The sequence below is a fragment of the Opisthorchis viverrini genome, assembly GCF_000715545.1.
Source record: "Opisthorchis viverrini unplaced genomic scaffold opera_v5_128, whole genome shotgun sequence".
Taxonomy (NCBI): domain Eukaryota; kingdom Metazoa; phylum Platyhelminthes; class Trematoda; order Opisthorchiida; family Opisthorchiidae; genus Opisthorchis; species Opisthorchis viverrini.
The window spans coordinates 1,266,489-1,288,072 of record NW_008751782.1 but is presented as its reverse complement, the minus strand read 5'-3'; the positions used below and the strand labels follow the sequence as shown (position 1 = coordinate 1,288,072).

At 43.1% G+C, this 21,584-nt stretch overlaps 2 protein-coding genes across 2 annotated transcripts in view; one reads left to right on the top strand and one right to left on the bottom strand.

The window, feature by feature from the left end:
• Positions 1-438: 438 nt before the first annotated feature.
• Positions 439-1,914, bottom strand: T265_06225 (hypothetical protein; the record flags this gene model as incomplete). Its single annotated transcript, XM_009171433.1, has 1 exon — positions 439-1,914. One exon carries the CDS (start codon positions 1,912-1,914, stop codon positions 439-441), a length of 1,476 nt encoding a protein of 491 aa, XP_009169697.1.
• A 17,001-nt stretch (positions 1,915-18,915) lies between these two features.
• T265_06224 (hypothetical protein) overlaps positions 18,916-21,584 on the top strand; it is a gene marked incomplete at both ends in the record, with an annotated part of 4,875 nt that continues 2,206 nt past the window's right edge. The window contains 2 exons of the mRNA XM_009171432.1: positions 18,916-18,932; positions 19,576-19,695. Coding sequence (XP_009169696.1) covers positions 18,916-18,932; positions 19,576-19,695 — 137 coding nt within the window. The remainder of the gene's footprint in view (positions 18,933-19,575; positions 19,696-21,584) is intronic.

The window sequence follows — 21,584 nt, the reverse complement described above, 5'->3', positions numbered from 1 at the left end:
ACTGCGTTGCAGGACACGTGATCCGCAATACCATATGTAACCAGCGTCATCTCTGGAACATTCAGAAGTCATCATATCCCAAGTTGTACTCGTCTCTAGGAACGACTAATGTACGAAGGTTCGAAAGTCGATTAACTGAAATCAGATACGGTATTTCCGATAGTGAAATCGTAGCACGGCTACTACAAGAACAACTATGGATCGTATTTCAATGAATTTGCGATTGTTGTTAGGTGCAGAAACTTGCAAAGTCGAATGCAAAGTTGGTGAACTGAAACAAAATTGAATTCCGATTAGCAGAGGTTCCTCTGAAAAGCGTTCAAATGAAGGTACAGCTTTCATGCCATTGCTCCTTATCACCATCACATGAATTCCTTCGAATGCTGATTCTTTTAGAAACGGTAACATCTGCCGTGGGTGACTGCGGATAAATTCGGTCTACCTATGCTTCATTATAACCAAGTAGTACATCCAATACGAAAGGTTGTAAATGAGGAAACAGGTGGGGAATATGAATCGACTGTAATTATCGATTTCATTGACAGCTGGCGGTTTGGGTGGAGGTTTGGGCTCCACGCGTGTCAACAGAGCTTCCGTCTGAAGAGCTTCAAAGCCTATACCCCCAAGTGCTGGTTCAATAATTTCTGATACCAACGATTTGCATGGTGACTTCTTTGACGACATCAGACCAGATTTGGTCATCCTCACCGACATATGAGAAGGCGAATTCGATAATGAGTCATTTTGAATCACATATGCGGCAGTTGCTGCAGAATCGATGAACTGTGGACCTTTTGCTGCCTCCTGACTAGCTGTCAGATAAGCCATAGCAGCTGATGGTCCTCGTTGATTGTATTGTTGCTGACATGCCGTACACCAACGTGCCAATTCGGAGCGCACCATTTTGCGCACATCCACTTGCCACTCAGATACTTTGCGACGTCTTGAAAGGTGTGATGCAACGGCAAACTCTAGCAGCACCCCAGAGTTGAACATGATACATGCAATAGACCAGACGTCGATCGCTTTTATATACGACACGCGGGGTAGACTACTTGCGTAGCTGGTTGACTGCGTAATAAGACCCAGTAGTGTCAACAGACTAAGATTTACTCTGGCTGGTGTGGCCTCCAGACTCACCCAAAAGTTCAGCCAGGATACGACCATAATCAGAATGTTGGGAATGTAAGTGCTGGCCAGCCAGTAGCCAATCTGACGAGACAGAAGGAAAGTGACATTCAGACATGTATACTGCCCCGTGCTTGTTTGGTACAGACTCGAGCAGTCATTAGGACTGACTTTCTTTGGCGGATCAAACTCGGAAATTTGCAGGTCACTGGGTAGCCAAACTGGAGTCTCGTTACGCCACACGAATCGAAGCTGTTCCAAAGTGTAACCGTAACTTCCGATATCCATATCACATTGTTGCGTGTCCATCGGGAATGTGTGCAGCCGCATTTGGCACGCTAAGCGCATTGTGATTTTCTGACTATACAAAACATCCCCGTTTGGTTGGATACGAATGAGAAGGTTCTCGCAGGTCATTTTGTGTAGCCTGCCCTCCTTACCGTTACGAAAGAACAGATCTGGAAGCCATATTTTCGTTTTGAATTTGGGTGAAACGATGTTCTTGGTGTAGTTTGAGAAATGCGGAATATGTTCCCATGCAAGACGTGGGTCTCGCCAGGCCTGACGTAGCAACATATCCACAGTGTATTCCATGTTCCTGACGTCCACAGAAGTGATGGCCGAGATGGATAGGTACACAGTGACCACTGTCTCGTTCTGCGTGTGTTCACTGGGCCTCACATGGTTTTTATAGTCAACAAACAGCTTGTTTATGATTTCGTCCCGCACAGAAATAGAGTTCGTACCAAGTGCTTCGGACTGTCCAAGGATAAACAATACAATCATAAGCGTGTTTGGGGATGGAAGCATGACTGGAAACAAGAACACTAGCTGAGGATGTAAGTTCAGTGGCGCTTTATTTTAATTTCTTGCCGGAATCGCTGTGCAGCAGATAGAAGCAGCATTATTTCAGCCAACTGTACCTCATGCGCCAAAAAAATCAATGATCCCGATCCCTCACTGTCCAGATTCGATAGCTAACCAATCCGAGACGCGACGATTCAAATGGTCCTTGGACCATAGCCGTATCAAAATCGCGCACATACCTGGGTATTTTGGTGGAACTTAGCATTTGATTGGTTGGCGGCTACCAGGGTATTCAGCTTCACCTTGTCGTTGGATAGACAGGTGAGCTCTGTTACTGAAACTGCAATCAGTCTAACGGTAATTTTAACAGCATGAATTAAACAGGTACGAACGTACCCAAACCAGTAAGAGGAAATTATACTCGACCACCCACATTGTTTCCTTTAGCACTTCTGAATTACACAAAAAACTGTCTCGAGAGATTGCGTCAACATGAATTCAGACTGCTGTTTGCAGTAAAAGTGGGTTAATTCACACGACAGAATAATAGAATCCAGAGGTTGTAGTTCGCCTCAGTCAGAGAACATTAATAATAATGCGACTGCTAACATATTAATGGTATTATGCTTCCCACCAGAGCTGAAGAAACGCATCGATCATCCATGAAAGAAGTTCCATTATTCCAAAATAGCTTGAGCGTCACGTCGTTTTTTTAGATGGAACTTTTTTAATAAAAACGCAGCAGTAGTGAAAGTAGGGTATAAGGACTCCAAAGTTTCGGTTACCGCGAATGATCACTGGAAAAGGCTACCCGAGATTATTGGAAGTCTCAAGGCCTACCCCACTGTGTTGGGCCATACTCTGTGCATCATGGTGTCATCGGTAGTGCAAGAATGTCTATTTGAGGTCTGAAATATTCATTAAGCACTTCATTCAACAGAAATCCGGCTTGTAAATGAGTAATGTTCAACCGGTGCTCAGCAAGTGAAATGGTTATTGATTTTTCAGACTCATATCAGTCTGCTGTGACCCTAGCGGGATGAACCCAATGATGAGTTGTGTTATTTCTATCAAAGGCTTCATAACTCATTCGAAGACTACAAGAGATGCTTGACTTTGTGGCTGAAAATTTTTTTTCCGGTTTCGTTTACTATTCATCGTAGATGCGGATGCCACGATACGTTTGTAAGTTGTCTTGTAAACAACAGTTATAGACAGAAGCGGACAGACAAACAAATGGTTCTGATGTTTGTATTTTCATCAAAGTATGATGAAGGGGAAATGGACGACAGATGCACACCCACGCAGTCAATACTCACTGTCGGTGCTACTCGCCTTCCAGGATGGGGACCGCGTGATCCTCACTGTGCCTGGTTGGAGACACTACAAGATATGGCTGCCAACCGATGTCAGTGGCGTTCTTGTTGTCAGTTTCTGTCCAGATTGCCTGAGTGAATGTCTGGAGGTGTAGGCACCTCGGAATGATTGTGTTAAGCTAGCACTAAGTCCCTCCCCCATCCACCTTTATTCTTTTCTTTACAATAAGGCTTTCAAATAAGTCATGGTTGTATGGCAGTGAAGCACTGATGTCATGCTGTCGTTGATGATGATGATGTTTAGGCAGCTGCCATCCTCTAGAAAAACAGCAAACAGAATTTCCGTGCAGACGGCCACAGCTGTTGCTCGTTTCGAAAGTCCTAAACGACTGGTATTTCAGTGGTTTTCGTGTCATTACCACCATATGACTGATCTAATTTGGTTTCAATTCCTAGTTAGAACTTTTCTACGCCCTCCGAGTTCAACGGATGCTGGGTGAGGTTAGATCATACGGCATCCTTCACTTGGTGTTGCCAATTTTTTTTAACCGTAATACTTCACTCACAGTCAAGTAGTATATACACAAATCCGTAATAAGAGAAAAAGATTTCGATAACTACACTGATTTGCTGATCAGTTTGGCCGGCATGCCAAAATCTTTCCAAACAGACTTGAAACATTGTCGTAAAACTGTAACTATCCTTCAACAAAATCTGGCCAAGGGCGAGGCTGTTCTTGCGATATTCCGTTAGAATTGCGCGCGTTTATAAAAAAAGAATTACATGACTGTGAAAATCAGTGGGCGAGCAATTCACCGAACTATTTGGAAAGCATATGCACAGTTTCTCAACTGCGAAGTTGGACAAAAAACATACCGGAATTTTTTCGACAACTACAATCAGTTGCGTATCAATTTGGTCTTCACAAGAGACTCAAATGAACATGATAAGGGAGAGATTCAGTTCAGTCTCCCCTGAAAACCAAATTGATACGCAAAAGAGTGTGATTGCCAAAATATGTCCAATTTGGGTTCAAGTGGAACATAAGGTGGACAAAAACTAGGCGACAGCGCTTACCTGATCAGCCCCAAGAAGGGTTAAATCAGTGGTGGATCGTCGAAGATTTTTCAGCAACCTTGTTAGTAGTATCCTTTATGAAAAAGAAAAAGATGTTTTTTTCTACCCATGGAACCAGCAACATTCGTGAAGTGCTTGAGAGCAGGTCATACAAGTGGAAACGCTGGCTTTCTGGCATCTTTTGCGGGTAATTTTGGTCATAGTTTGCATCTAAAACTAACCCGTCTCTGAAGTTGTGTGCTTCCTCCAAGTTCCCAAATTTTAACAGCGCTTCAGGTGATCATTGAAAACTGACCTACCCTAAAGTTGGTCTCTACAAAGGGAAAAAACTAGGAGCTCGTATATTTTTCATGCAAATTCCGATTGGAAAAGCAATCGTATGGTGAAAATGGCTCCAACTCTCCCAATTGTGAAACAATTTAAGTGCAATATCTGAAGTTCAATACTGAAGCACTTTTTTCAAACAGTGTTGATGTTATTGGGAGGCCCAAGTAAATCTTTGACCAATATGGTTAGTTCATCTGAAAGCACACCACCCTCTGAGGTCCTATTTTTAGATCTTCTCTTCTGTGTATAGAAGTGTAGGGGTGCTTTTCAGACATTTTATAAGGCGTTTAGAATGGAGTGGCTTAAAGCTCGTGCCCCTCAATGAATGCGTCAAGCATTGCGTCACGCGGTGGATTTTCGGAAATGCGGTGACTGCTTCTACATGATTCTTCATTTCTTGTTCTCAATAATGCCGAGGGCGTGAAAAAAAGGTTACGGCCGACCGAGGGAGCCAAGTGGACCAATGAGTGTCGCAACTATTTCACTAAACCACTATGCTACTGTTAACCGTTAAAAGTAGTTGGAACATCCTCCGAAAACATCTAGGAGAGAAGCCTCTTTTGGTAATATTCATTCCCCTATAGATTCATCTGTTGAATTATAAGAAAAAAGAGACAAAATGAGTCTTCCGAATTTTTGAGAAATGTTTTTTGTGGCTTGCTGGTTGCTTACCGCGAAAAATAACAAAGGAGAGTGCTCCCGGTTTGTCGCGATATACAAATTTTGTGACCACCATCATCACTGGTTGTTTCCTGGTTCACCTATTTTTTTAATCCTTCAGTATCTGTGTCGGGAACTCAAACCAGGAATATCTCATTGCTCAGTTTTACTGGAAACCTGGACTCTTCGAATTTCACTAGGAACAGCCGCTTAGTTGACATGCGGCAGTGATGCTGACAAATTTCACGCTGCAACTGGGTATCAAGTCTACCCTGTTCAGCTATGCAAATCGGAATACCAAATCGTGTTGCAGAATGTTCCAATAATGGACAGTCTAGGTGAGCCTATGACACCGCCTTCGGGTCTATGCTTCGTGGGTTCATCATGAGAACTCGAGGGCTTGTACGTCTGTGGGCTTAACACAGACATATGTTTGTCATTACTGTAGTTTAGTTTAGTTGATGGCGTGTCGACGTGCTACGACTCCAGGTGACTTTCACTGAATTTCAACGCTCACACTTCAGGAACCGCACGGTGCGATCAAATCAGAACGTAAAGGTGTAATCGAGCCACTGAGGCTCTGCTAGTACTGCGCATTCTGGCAGCTGGATCCAGGGCTTGTGAAAAGTTACGGCTTCATTCTTTCAACCAGCCGAGTTGTAATACTCTAAAAAATTCTCCTTTTTAAGTTTAGTTATGTTAGTTACATGCGTACGCCCCATGCCAACCGACCAATACAGTGGTCGAATTTGACCTTAACACGTCACAGTAGGTTATACATTCTGCAAGACGGCATCAGTGCCAAACGACGGAGGTTGTACCAAAAAAAACCATGTAAGTTATTTTAATACAAGGCCACCAAAATTCCTGTAGATGCATCCAATGGTATTCAAAAGAGAACACTTGACTGGCTTTATGTACTGGTGATATGGCTTCGACAGGAACACCTTTTATCGACCATGGCAGCAAACAACAGTGCAGATATTTCGGTTTCTTTGTCCAGCGCTACAAGAAGACAGGAATAGCGCCAAAAGTTCATTTGCATTCTCCAGCGACCAGCATGAATCGTATACCTGTGGACAAGCGGTATGATAATAAAACAGGATAAAAACGGGTAGTCACGTGACATATGGGCAGTGAGTTCAGTACTGTGGGAAACAATTAGCTCGAATCATTACTTCCCGTGCACACGGCACCGATTGTTTTGTCTTAGTGAATTCAAATTCACTGAATTTCAGCGTTTCTGCTTGCCTACAAAAGTTTGAATTATGAACCAAATACGACAAAATACAGTAAAACATTATAATACAGTACAACAGTATCATGCATTCAGCTACTGGATATAGTGCATCAATGATGTGTTCCCCTTTATGTGATGTACACTGCACTTTGTTGTCCACGGACATCGACAGCAAAGTAAAATTTACAACAATGTCATTAAGCAAATACCAACAACACCTGAAGATGTACCAGTGAACTAAGTTCATGTGGGTGATCCTTTTGTTATTATTTGACTTTATCGAACTTCAGGGGTCAGGAACTACCTTGGAACAATGGTTCCAGTGAAAGGAGAGTTTGACGTACTGACCTCGCAAGAGCTGACCTGCAGACTGTCGCGGCAGTGCACACAAATGGACCTGTAACACCATCATTGCCTACCAATTTGGTTGTAAGCGCGTTTGTGACGTCCCAATCAGTCATTCAGCTGTAACACCTATTCAGTGCCTATCTACCATACCACTCGAAGGAAGTACAAAGGTTGAGATAGTGTCAGGCTGTCCAGAACTAGACAGGGGCAGTCGAGATGCCGAGATTAGGTTTGAATTTTCCAGTCAGACTAAAATGGTTTGATGCCTGTCCAAAATGATTTTTCATCACTCAGTCAAATAAATGAATTTTCTTTTCGGCAATACTTGATAAATGGTAACAGATGACTACTAAGACAACCTCATAGCGAGCTTTTTTTTGGTACGTCGGGAGTTAGTGTCGAGGGTGTTACCATCCGTGAGAGAAAAGTATGCCCATATTCTGAATTTGGATCCAATTTACCGCAGAGTCTTCAAAGCTTACACTTGGTTTAGGATCATCACAAAGATACATTCGAGATCGTATTGAATGTTTTGTTCATGGCACTAAGTATGCAGGGAATTCGTTCGCTCACTCTCCCTGACAAAGCGGTGAACTCATTAGGGGCAGCTAGGCAAGGAACGAATCAGCCTAGACAAGATCGTAAAATCCGCTCAACCCATAGAATCCGATAGTCTAGGAGCCTAGTAATTTTTTTGGCTGGAACGCTATTGTCACCTGCAGTAATGGTTAGAGTCGTGCAGCTGAATGTTGTTCCGACAACTTGATGCATTTCTAGGGGGACATTCTGTGCTCATAGCTTGAACTACGCTTTCAGATCGCTTTCAGCCAAACGTCTCATCTACATTACTGAAAGTTGAACGCGTCACCATGAATGTTTTGCGCATCAAACTGCGCAGGATTTTGTTGTGTAAGCTTTATTGACTGAAGCTATTGCCGGTAGCAAACATCCCTGGTAATTACGCTTTGGTATCCCTGTTTGTCATTTCGATACTCAAGGATCAGTCAACTATCCTTCATCAATGGCAAGTTTCCTTTTTGAACTGCTTATTCGTTGCGGATTGACTTGGGCAGTTGTGAATAAAAGTGACATCCATTAACCCAGTCCTGATTTAAAAATGGGACTGCCTCGGATACGGCTAGAAAAGCATAGTGTACTTGGGCGTTTCTCGTCGGATACTGAAAGGCTTTCTTGCTTTTCGGAGATAAGACAGTGTTTGGAGGTTCCACTTTACTGAATAATCTCCTTCGAAAGGAATCCTGCATGTTGAGAGACTACGATAATCAGCACTGCGAGCCCAAGTAGCGTTGCCTAAAGCAATGCATTCACTTTTGGACTACTTTTACTCCCTGTGATTGCCAGCCATTTAAGTCGCAAATTACCATTAGTTAGGTAATCTTCTGCGTAAATGAATTTTACTGCTGTGTAACGACTTCCAGAATAACATTAAAAAGTCTGCACAGCTATCTCGCTCTGCAAAATTTCGTTACGTACACTGAGCCTGTCTGTGTGTGAGTTGAGTGCATTCGGCAGCTTTCAAGACAAAAAATTCCATTAACCTTTGAAAGCACCCAAACAGAAGCTGAGATTCCTGACGCATGTGTAGGTGTATAGACTCTGTCAGTCAGCTACAGACTTACATGAGTGAAGTTTTAAAATTTTAGCAGTCACTGTGTGAAAGCACCGTACAGCCACATCTTCTGGTTTCTGCTGGTCACTGTACTGTTGCTGACCAACCGGAGACCGATGCCCTGTTTTATTCTGGCGAAATACCATGGGAGATGTTACTGACACCAGCCTTCGTAGGACAAACAACCCCATACTGGCAGATTTCGCAATATTATCAAACGTCCACTTTGTCCGAGGGCATTTGCTTTTTGCCACTAGTTTCAGCTGACGCACAAAGAAACCCAAAATAGCACCCGTTGAAAGTACAGAGTGAAAAAATTTTACGCACCGACGAAGTGATTGGTAGATATGTTCATTCTTTAGAAATCCAGTCTACTTTTATTTCACTCAATCTGTTATCTATTAGATGGGTGCAACAAGAGCGATTGTTCGGGGTCAGATTTCGTTCCTTGAACTTCAACCCCACGCTGCCACCGCCTTCGCACATGCGCATGGCCTACGCAGTGGAATTGGTTCATTTAAGCCACCCCTTGCGGTGAAATTATTATGCACTTTGTGAGGTCATACTGGAAGTCATACTCCCAAGGTCGACCGCTTAAATGATATATCAGTTCGACAATTTTACACTTTGCAACGGGCCTTAATGGGTACTCTTTAACCCTTTACCTCTATAGGGATTAAATCCTGGAGTGAAGCACTCACGACTTCCACAAAACAATCGGCTAATCTAGATTCATCTAACATATCAGCGTGCTAATCAGGTATCAAAATATTGTGCGCAGCAGTCCACCGTGGATGAGAAGATGGATTTAGAAATACACCCATTTTCAAACCCGTTTAATTTTCTCGGGAGGATCACCTTACTCCCATCTGAACCTCTCATTTATGATGTTCTTCAGAAGAATGTGATACATCAGGTTGCCTCATGTTCCAGTTGATACACCGTTTGCAACACAATCCTCGTAAGGCTTGTGTAGAAGAGTTTTCAGCAAACTTGTGAGTAGTATGAGAAGTCAAAGTGTTTTCAGCAGGCGTTCTTAAACTGGTATGTCACGTGATGTCTGTTGAACGTGAAAGTATGGTAAATCTAATAAAGTTGAAATGCATAAAGTACTGCTACAAATACGTTTTTTCCTGGATTGCTCTTAAGTGTTCGGTTCTTAACTGTTTTGTTTGGCCACGAGTTGTTAAACTGTAGTGTGATTAGCACTCACTTAGATAGGACATAGTGTCGGTCATTCTCCAACCACAGACATCACGCGGTCACACGTGTTGACTGGCTCCTCGAGCCACGACTTCTCAGATAGAAGTTTCACTCATCGGGTGAAGTTTATTCTTCCACTGAGCTACCTATATATTGTGGGTAGTGTGAGGAGATTTGGGATATTTTGTGTGGGATTTCGTCCTGTAAGTGAAGCCAATCTATGCTGAAAAGCCGAGAAGCACTGTACAGCTGTTTCATCCTCATTGGGAATCATCAGCAGTGCGCATCTCACGAAACTCCGAAGAGTCTCGACGCAAAGCAAGTGTCCAAACCATGCACAATGCTGAATGATCAAAGCAAGCTTCAAGTCAGCTAACACAACCATCGCTCCTACTGAAAACTGAAGAAGCTTCGTTCGACGCGCAACTCACGTATGTTCAATTGCACATAGTCTTCAAGTTTAAACGTAGCTTTACACTCGTGAACAAACTGAATTCATGGAAGACAAAGTATCTGGTTTAAATCCTGGCATCATGTCCAAAGGGCTACCAGAGTGATTTGATTAGTCACTCCACACTACTTACAAGGAATGACTGCCCGTTTGTTTGAATATTGACCTACTTAATCGGGAGGCAGCCTTCTCCGTGTACATTCATCACAAATGAGAGTTTCGTCCTTAGCTCGTGATTACTTCCTGCTCATCTCAGTCTGATAAACAAAATTGATAGCCAAGTTTAGAACATGAACAAATTAGTTTCTGGACTGATAAAATGACTGACTGAATTCCAAAATTTACCCTCATGTGATTGGTTAAAGACGGGCAATTGAGTAAACTGAGTCGTCTTATCATACCACTCGGGTGCGACTTGATAACGGTGCTTATCTGATACTCAAACTAGGGGCAAAACTGTCGACCATTTGCCTTTCAAAAAAAAACGGATCGACGTTGTCTGACTCAACCTGATGTGTAAAGTGAAAAGACACGAATCTGGGCGGACAATAGACTTCTGCTTGCTTGTTTGATCAGTGCGTCAAGGCTACGAATTTTGATGTTCAATGCATGCTGTGTGTGCATTGCATACAACAGTGACACAGCTAAACTAAGCAGAGACCAACAAATTTTCCTGGATGAACTGTGTCTATTTTCCGAAAATATGTACTTTGGCTGCAACTCCGATATCACTACGAAAAGCTAACTTATCTCTCCAGCCAGTGAATCTACACTGATCACCTAAGCACAACCCAACTGGTCACAGGACAATGCTGAAAAACCGCAAACCGCAGTTATTCCCGGGATATGTCACGTATTAATTCGTTTTGAGGTGTCACCGGACGTTCCAGTCTACACTCGGACCTTCTGCGGATCACTTGTGTGCTATTAAGGAAGATCTCTTTCTCACATTGTGGACCAGCCCGCTGACATAAATTTCAGTGTACTGCAGTCAGAAGGCACACAGTAGCCTCATTAAAAACAACGGGGAATGTCTTTAAAGTACCTTTCTCATGTCATTGATCAAGGTATGCGGCTTTGTGGTAGTAAAAATTGCAGTCAATCAAAGCGACGACCCTGGAGTCAAACACACCGGTTAGTCTTTCTCGATCGGTTCGGCAAATTCCTCCCAAAGACACGTAATATAACTGATAGTTTATTCTTTTATTGACGTTTAAAAACTTCATTGGAAATTCTGTTGCCTTCATTAAATAGTAGACGACATATCCATTGTATATGAAGTTGCCTGAAATGTTTCCATCACGAGTTCTTCTTCATCAGAAGTTGCAACTCGTTTCACTCGTTGAACATTGTTGGGTGTCTGGAGGGGCACTCAGTATTCGCGCAATGGAATTGAATTTTCGGAAGCTACGACGTGCTCCTGTTGGACAAAAAGAGACAGGCAATGGAGTTCAGAGTCTTGTGAGTCCCATCTAGGTATCCCGGGGTATCAGCGATGCTAGGAAAATATTCCACCAGACTTTTTCCGCCGGAGGTGTGATTGCTTCAGTGGACAATAAAATTCCGTCTGTCTGTCTGTCTGTCTGTCTGTCTGTCTGTCTGTCACAGCAAAGTTGGGATTCTACATTCCGCATGCATCATTCCGTTTGCGGATGACTATTTAGGTTGAGTCTTCCGGGAGAAAGTCCATACTCATTCAGACAGTTGTTTGATGATAAGAAGCTATAGGATGTTTTAGGATAATTCCTTATATATGACCTTCCGTAATCTCAAACTGACTTATACTGTCAGCTTGTCTCCTATTGTAGTGTTATATAGATGGGATCACAACACGTATCTCCGTGCTGTTCTCCGTGCAAAATCCAGAGTGGCGCAAGCAGAGTGGTAGTCAACCCTTGACCAGGTGAAGTCGATCAAGAAGAGTCTGGGTACTATGGGCGCAAATGGCCTTCCGGGATTCCGTGCGTGCATGGTTGGAGACTCTGAAATATGTAGCTGCTATCCGATGATAATGGCGTTCCTATTGTCAGTTCCTATCCAGATTGTGCAGGCGAGCGTCTGGGGATGTAGGTACCTCGGAGAGATTGTGGTAAGGCTTCCAAATAAATTATGGTTGTACGGCATATAAGGATGCAACGCCTTCAAGAAATATGATCTGGATACCATTTTTCTGGCTTAGATCAATATTCTGACGAGGGCAATCCACAATCAGGACTTGATAATGCATGAAATGTACTATAAACAAACCGCATTGTATACTACGTACACCATTATCACCGGATTTATTTTCCCCTTTTAGATGTGGTCTACCGAGACGAATATTGCATCAATAGGTTTAAGTCATCTCAATTTGTACGATAACAGATGCATTTGTGAGTTTAAAAAAACGTCCATTTGCACAGCCGACAATGTTTTCCCCCCGAAAAAACGCAATCAGAGTCCATCTGTACGATAATCAGCATTCTAATAAGCATACACATTTTTATCGCTTCCCCGCCGACATTCTTGGCCGCCTTCTTTTAGAAGCATTGGTATAGATAATTGGATAGCATTCTCCCAACTGTACTCTTCCTTTTTTTCCGTCAGTTCCGTGTTTAATACACGAAATCGGACCATCGATAGGCGGAAACCGGTTCGATGTGAGCAACAATCAAGTGACTTTTATAACTTTCACGTTCTGCAAATAAACTGAGGAAAAGAAGGTAGACACGATGACAATGGTGGAATGAACCTCTGCATACCAGGATCCCCTTCCCAAGAAGAACGAGGAAAGTTAGGGTGGCACGGTCTTTTCTCGTTACGAGCTTCCTATAGAAAGCCAACCTACGGGGAAATGTCACATCTACCAGGCAATTTAAAAGGTTATTTCCTAATCCCTGTTCGTCTACTCTCCCATCACATCAGAGAGCTCCTCCTGAGTTGAGTTGACCGGACTAGGTTGCGCGGTGCCTTTGTCTCCCAATAACTGTGCGCTTTGTATCGGCGCTCAGTAGTCGCACAATGGAATTGAATTTTCGAAAACTATGACGTGTCCCTGATGGACAGGCAACTGAGTTCAGAGTACGAGTCCAATCTTTGGAAGCCCATCTAGGCATCCGGCGGTCTCAGCGATGCTAGTAAAGCATTCAACCAAACTTTTCACCACCAATATGATTGCTTCAATGAAAAATGAAATTTGGTGAGCTGCGAAAATATGAACGCAGATTAGGATGCAACATTTTGGCCTAAAATTTTTCATTCCACTCGCAAAGGTTTTGCAGCTAAGAGCGTTGTGCGGTTAACGGGCTCCGTCTGGAGGAGATGCAGAGGCGATAGTTTAAAATTAGTAAAATACTCCTGATGGTGAGGAGGTAGCACCATGCCCCATTGATTGAGCTGACGAGAAAAATCATGCATAATCTTCTAGTGCATTTTAGATGGGCACCATGGCCGCAGTCCAGACACTGCAATCCATTCATTATACGTTCCCCTCTTGACGCTCTCATGAACCCCATCAAGAATAACCCCTGGTCAGGTTGTAGGACTATCCCAGTTTTTCGGTTTGGTTGCTCTTATATTTAACTGTGTTAGAATCTGCTTTAATGATTACCATTAATTATGCACGTGACATATCGATCCATCCAGTTGATCAGATTAAGCTGAGGCGCTGATTTGAGGCCAGGTTGTCGGAGCACATCGATCTATCATCTCTTGATGGGACTGTAACTATAGGCGGTTTCTTACTTTTTGTAGCATTCTTTCTCCAGTTTTCTTATACAGGTCGTAGGTTAATAAATCTGCTTTCTGACCATGTCCGCTGTCTAATGACCAACACTTCTGTCACCAATTTAACTGTTTTTGGAAATCTGATGAATAGCATGGATGGTCCTATAGATTTGTCATAAGGTATATAATATTGTCTACAGAACTACAACTTTTCGCCGTAGATGAAAATGTGGCTTAATCCTCAAAAGCTCAACAAAGCGATATCTCTCGTTCTCAATGGGATTCATCAAACAGATCTGGATATTCGGTCCACAGAACCAAACTACCGGTCTTCACAACAGGGGAATTTGAGCTATCGAGTAATACACTCATTTGCAAATCAATTTGGCTTTCACGAGAGACTCAACTGAATTATTCGTTTGTGATATTTTACAACTGAATTTGCTGCACACAGGCCGCCTCATGATTCAGTTGGCACGACATTCGAGATAGCGCAGTATATTTTCATAAAAGAAACTAATCACAATGTTGCTGAAAACTCTTCGACAGCTCACGACCGGTTTTACCCTTCTCGGGGCTCATCAGGTAGGGGCAGTCTCCGAATTAATTTGCAAATGAGTGTACTTCTCGAAAACAGTCCAATTTGGGTTCAAGTAGAACATAAAGTTGACGGAAACTCGGGGACTGTGCTTATCTGATGAGCCCCAAGAAGGACGAAACCGGTCGTGGGCTGTCGAAGAGTTTTCAGCAACCTTGTGAGTAGTTTCCCTTATGACTTTGAGCTATGTTTAAAAATTCCTACTTCGTGTGCATCGATAGAGCAATTGGATAGTGCAATCTGACAAATCACCCGTTGCTGGTTTACTTGAGAGAGCTGTACTAAGTTTCACATTTGTTTCAGAAACTTCTTCGCAGAACTCTGGTGGATACGGAAAACGCAGTACGACGTTTGATTTCGGTTCAAGGCAAAAAAATTTGAAAATTTCGGACCATTTCTTCTTGGGACTAACACCAAACGAGTTGGGACTTGGGGCTACCATATCGCTGAATGAGTTTAACCATGTTACCAAATTCTCTGGACTAGAAAACCCTTGCTCATCATTCTGTTTCGACGGCTAACGAGACAGGGGAAACGCGGTAGCTGCTTCCGTCAGTACCGCGCGAAACCCAATAAAGCAATCCCAGTCGAAAAAACTTACTCCCGAAAAGATGGTTGGTCAAATGTCGCTTTTGAGAATTCAATGTCCCCACAGACAACGGCCAGAACTGTACTGCATACTGATATGTGAATAGGTCATGAATAAGCGGATGCAAGGCCAGTTTTGAGTAACCACTGTCAATTAATCTATGACAAATGTTTAACATGTCGGTGAGTAGTCAGATCGTACAAAGCGTAAGGGTGTTAAGGTAAAAAATAATTATTTAACCATGCCTGTTAATCAGCTCTAATACCCACCCTTAGAATGTTACCGTATTGGATCAGAGAAATCGCCTAAGAGACCCATCTGTCTCATGACTTACTCAGTAGTAAAATAACTAAATATCGGTTGAAATTTCTGGTCATGACAATGCATACTGCGAAGGGGCGAAATACCGGGATTTTCCAGTTAACCTTTCTAGCTTTTGATAAATATATATATACACGGGTGATAGATGAGGCTACGTAGAAATGTGTTACGTACGTGCCACTTCACCGATATGCATTATCTGTGTAGTATCAAGTACCCACCTGTAGAATAAAGATTCGACAAGAAAGAACCCATTTCCTCAGATTATAGGACCGGTTTGTTAGTTCGATAGGAAATGATCGATGGAGAACTGCAATCCTAGCCATGAGAAAAGTTGAGATTCCGCGACTAATCGCTGTGAGTAATTGTTGTCTGAACAGTGATCAGAGTAGGGTCTTAATTAAAAATGTTTTCAACCACATTGTTTTAATAAGCTACTCACAGCTCAACGTCGCAGTTTCGATCAAACTGAATGCCCTACTTGTTTAAATACATTAAGAAATTTGCAGACCACACATGGTTGGAAATGAAACCCTGAGTAAGGATCCGTTGTGAAACATTTTTCTCCGCTAATGACAGCCACCTCCGTCATTTCGACGTTGTTATCGAGACGAGGCGTTATGCACCGTGTTTCGGTCGTTTCCGCTTGCTTGGCACACAAGACACGGCTAGACGGTGACAAATCTCGAGGTCAATCCACACCACCGATTCTAGGTTAACACAGTTTACATTTTGAGAACCACATATGAGACCAACTGTGTCTCCAAGTTGTGCCACGTATTGTGGGGCGCACAACCATGGCTACGGATCGTTAAGTCCGTTTGTTAACTTGGTATGCCGTATTGACTGGTTTGTTAGTTCGCATGGCGTAGTAGTAACTATCAATGTAAACAGCTGAATATTTTTCGCAAATACCGCTCGACCTTCACCGGAAAAGTTCAAAACTACTGTTTAATGATTTTCTCAAGGTGATTTAACAGTTGGTCCTGATATCCGATGACTTGAAGAAGAACATTTGTCTCGTCACACCGTTTTTCTTCTCTTCCTCTTAGGGTGAGAATCGGTTTTCAGCCCTCTGGCATGGAAGTTATTTTCAGTGCATTGCCACAGATTCTGGAGTAAACACTAGGCATTCAGAGGCAACAGAGTGTGTGATTTATTCAGTATGCTGCCAGTACAAATATTTCACAGCAAAGTGACGAACTGAGCCCTCTCTCTCCCTCCAACTTACGCACTTTGTTCCGTGGGTTTGAATTTCCTGAACTTTCAGTGTTGTGCCTTATGCACTTCCCGAAACGTCAGCTAATCACTGGAGTAAATTATTCATTCATTACACAATAACAAGGAGTGTAATTAATTGTGCTGGGAGCTAAGTACATGTGAGGCGAAGTCGAAGCGATTTCGTTCTCTGTACTAATCAAGGTCCGAACTAGTTTATAGACAAGAAAACGGCTTCTAACAATCACAGTGGAATAACCAACAATCTGTTTCTGTTCATGGTTTATAAAGCCATTACATCATATAAGTAGGAATGCTTGCTGAGAGTTTGATTTAACTGTTTAACGGCTTTCCTGTCTACCCAGTTGACTGTCTCATCACCATAAGTACACGTTTTCCGTGGGTACCTATTATCCGCTTCACATACAACCCCAACAGAGCGGTGACCTAGGTAACCAGGAGTACGAGATCATGGGAGTGATTTCTGATTCCCAGCTACGACCAGTAAGGAACTTCACTGTGTATGTTACCTCAGAAAATATACTGAATTAATTCATACGGTGATCATAAGTTGACCTTGCAACCAACCTCTCGACTACCTTCTGTCTGACCATACTCGATGGTGGTCAAAAATCGGCATTTTCAGCGTCATATCGAAATGTAAAAGGCTAAGAAATCAATTAGTGACGAGAAGTTAATGCAAACCTGTGACGGTACTGGCTGAAAAACCGTGGGAAGTATCACTCTGAGAGAAATACTCGAGATATTGGTTGCTAAAAGGAAGCTATACAACGGATAACTCCTCCGTTTGGAAGCGCAAATGTGGATCTGTTTACCTGGGGTCAGATACCATTGGGATTTTCTTTCGAATGGTCATAACCTTGTCTAATCAATCTATCCTCATCAGATGATCTTGTGGAATTCACATCAGTTCCAAGTCTGGTTACTATGGGCTTCGACAGAGTATAACAGCTCCATCGCCTACTTGGCGGCACAGATTTTCTCCCATTCCCTATTCCCTTTTAGATACAAATAGGAGACAATTTCTGTTCACGAGAATGACTGATTTACTTCTGACAGACAAGGTACAGTTCTACTAACCAAAAAGTACTGTGCTAAGCGTTTGATTTCACACGCAATGGTGCCATTTTGTATATGTGGCTCTGTCCGATTCAAACCAATTTGGATAGAAGAGCAAATTAGCCTAAAACACACCCACAGTATTACTTGTTTGTAGGGAAGAAAGTAATGTACGACCTCGAAAAACGTGGTTATTATGACAGCATAATAATTATGCCATATATAAGGTAATATAATGTTATATCCGCTGATTCGCCAATCTGTTGTATCTGACTGCTGACCCCGCTTCACTGCCCAGTGCCGGAAAAAGACTCACCGAAGAGAACACAACAGCTTTATTCCGTACAACCGAGTACGAGAGCGCGAATCCAGTGAGACTGTGAATGATGGGTAATCCACAATGGGTGGTGCCTCGTAGCACCTAAACTCACTGCTCGTCAAGACATTCTCCACAAAAATGGCCTTTTGTTGGCCGTTGGGTGCTACGAAGCACCACTCATTGTGGATTACCCATCATTCAGTCTCACTGGATTCGTCTCCAGATAATTCACATCCCCCTAGGTTCATTCCAATACATTCTTTCTACCGTATGAAGAACTGCGATGAAAACGTCAGGTTTTCCGGGAGCTCCTCATCACTATCGGTGCGAGCAACTGGGATTGGGTGAGGTATTTTGTGCAGACTCGAATTACTTTGAACAGACTTCTGTGACCGTTTCAGAGGGGCTTGGTGAACAGTCGGTAGTTTTTTTTCTGTTTACCAAACCCTTCTGAAACGATGACTTCTCAATCGGCTTCACACTTTTTCCAACTTCTGTGACATTCAGAATTGCGACCCCTCTTCTCTGTTAGATCGACTCTGCGCTATCACCGAATCCTATAATAGTGCAAGATTTTTGAGCTTGGCAATAGCATGTTAAACAAAATCGGTAATTTTGCCAAAGTAAGGCGACTCCGTGTCTACCAGCGTTATATCCCAATCAATGCAACCTGCGTGCATTTCTGTTCGGACCAATCGGTGCCATGCAAGGTAGTCTGTCGATCAATATTTGGCTTAGCTTCTGCCTCTGTCGTCCCTGAAGCTCAGTCCCAGCGCATCGTTCTACGGTCAACCTGTGAAACTGGGACACACGATTTGTCCTGTGTGATTGTCAGACAGTCTAAGCACACGTAAACACACGCGCGCACGCGACTGGCCTTGAGCAAAAACCAGACACAATGCGTTCCCTCCGCAGGTTAGTCACACACATACGACTGCTAAATGAAGTACATGGCCTGCTATCTGGAACATCAATTTGCAAGGAACATTTGAGCGCCACTGGTGTGCTTTAAAGCTTTATCGTCTCTTGAAATAGTGTCTTCAGGCCGTTCAACTAAAACGACGCTGAAACAGGTCCTGGGCATTTGTCAATGCGCAGCGACTGAACAGCAAGAACAGAATTAGTACAAACAGAAAATCGGTGAAACACTCACTGGAAAACGGGCGTCGGCAGTGTATCGTTTTTAGTTCAATAACTACATTTTGTCACGATGCTCGTTTGACTTGTCATGGATTGGGATCACGTTTTACAAATTCGTTCGTTTTTCCTACGAAAATGATCACTTCTGTTGGAGGAACCCACAAAAGTCATCAGGATCCGCCAAAAAGCTAGTGACTGGAGGTGGATTGTACCGGTCTTTGAACGTTTTAGTCGAAATTTGCTGGCGTACCTTGCAGTTTCACCATCCTGTTGAATTTAAACCGGATCGGCGGTCCCTTGACTCTACGTCCATTGCACAATGCGATAAGCTTGAGGTGAATTGAGTATGACAAAAGTGATTATTACCAGTGACACCACACAGAAGGAAGGTTTAATATTCCCCTTCCATTAATTTCAGGTCAAATCCCGAACTTGGTGTTTGGACTCTAAAGTTTCCAAGTCACCGAGGATTTAATCAGACTCAAAGACGAGTCGTCGGTACTCTGACAGGAAATGAATCCTCATTCATGGACAGAACGTGAATATGATCATTCAGTCCGAAAATCAACCGAAAATTGTGCCGTTGGTCTGAACAGGACAGACAGCTCTTTGAACCATCTACATAGAAGCAGTCATCCAACATCTCAGACAGAATTGTCGGATTCAGGTTCGCAACTCGGGCACGAAACTCCACTTATCGAGGGTTTCCGCCATGGTTGAGAGCTATCATAATTAACGATACAACACTCCAGTAGATTTAACTATCACACAAACGACCTTTACTGCGAATCTCTTTTCGAAGCAAGCTCATTTCACCGTCTTGCCTCAATGAACTGTCGCGTGACATAGAACGTGACCTTTAGAGTAATTCCAGTTGGAGTTAGAGGATAAAAAAACTCGTTTTGGTAAAGTAACCTTTGTTTGTCGAAAACAGAATAGCATGGAAAAGCCGGTATAGCGGGGTTTTAAGTCGAAGCTGACAGGCGAGGGTGTCCATATGATTAGCATTTGTGTTGAGAAGCGCGCTAACTGACGCACTGGATTTGAGTTGACGGGAATCGCAAATAAAGCGAACAACACTCTGAATAGTTGAACAACGAGAAACTCAATCAATCAGTCATAATAAACAGTTGTCCCGCAAGCAGAAGGACAAGTGACTAAGACGTGTCCATAATGTCACACTCATGTGCGGTTGGTATTCTAGTACCAGTTGTGGCTCGGATGAATACCACTTTGGTCAATACACTATATGGCTGAAAGCCGGTCTTTGTTTACTCGCCCAAGCTTACAACAGTAGATCTTGTGGAAGGTCGTGGAGGGTCCTTCATAGTATGATTTGGCTTAGCTAAGTATCACGCATATTCTCGGGTAACTTGCAGCTTCAGGGTGAACACGTATATTTTCCCGTCTTAAAAACATGGTGTGAACACAACAACAACATATTTGGGGAATAAATGATCTGCTCAGAAAGAAAAAAAGATGTGCGTGAGTACTGTGCCGGATACTCATTACCGAAGGGGCCATTGAATACCGGATCACTCGATTCGATATGTGAGGTACTTTGAAGTCGTGTCCTGTTCAGTCTGAATGTATTCACTGGTGCTCACACAGTTGTGATTGCGTCGTATGCTCTTCGGTTGCCAAACTGAACGTCACAGATCCCAAACACTCTAGTGTTGCGTTTCTCATATACCGTCAATGATTCCTAAAGGTGGGGTTTTTCACGAGCCAGCGTGGGTGCCATGGCTGGGGTGTTTTAACGATGGGTCCAGCTCAAATTGGTTAGGTGGGGCAACATCAAGTTCGATGTCGCACTAAGTCGGGAGGGGATTGAGCGCAGTATGAATCCCGCACGTCAATACCGATTGGGAAATTTCGAACTAACCGATGGGCTCGGTGGAGTGCGAAGCCAATACCTTGACCCAGCGCCACTCATGCTGTTCTAATAGCTGACACCCTTGCAAAGCTAGCCTAATTGCTTTCTTGTAGTGACTGTCGCGTTAAACAAGTAGAGCAACCAATGCCTAGTTGGTTTAGTATCCCTGACCCTGTCAAACAAGCCACTTATGAGGGCTGAAGGAGAACAGCGCTATTCACTCGCTTCTAGCACAAAACATGTAAGGCAGCTTGGTGAATCCTTTACTGAACTGTTGCGTATGGTGCACCAAGCGCATGAAGGTGGCAAGTAATGGGATGAAGTGGATCCATCCCCTATTCCTTACTGAGTGAAAGTTTTGGAGTTTAGAGTCAACCTCCCTCACTCTAGGACTGAACAGGGTATAAAGGTAGCAAAATACACTCATTTGTTGTGCATTATATATATATATATATATATCGCGATATCTCGAATATCGTAGCGACTGAAACAGGAGGCGGCCTGGTGCAGCACATTCAGTTGCCTGGAAACATCAAAACCGAGAGATTCAG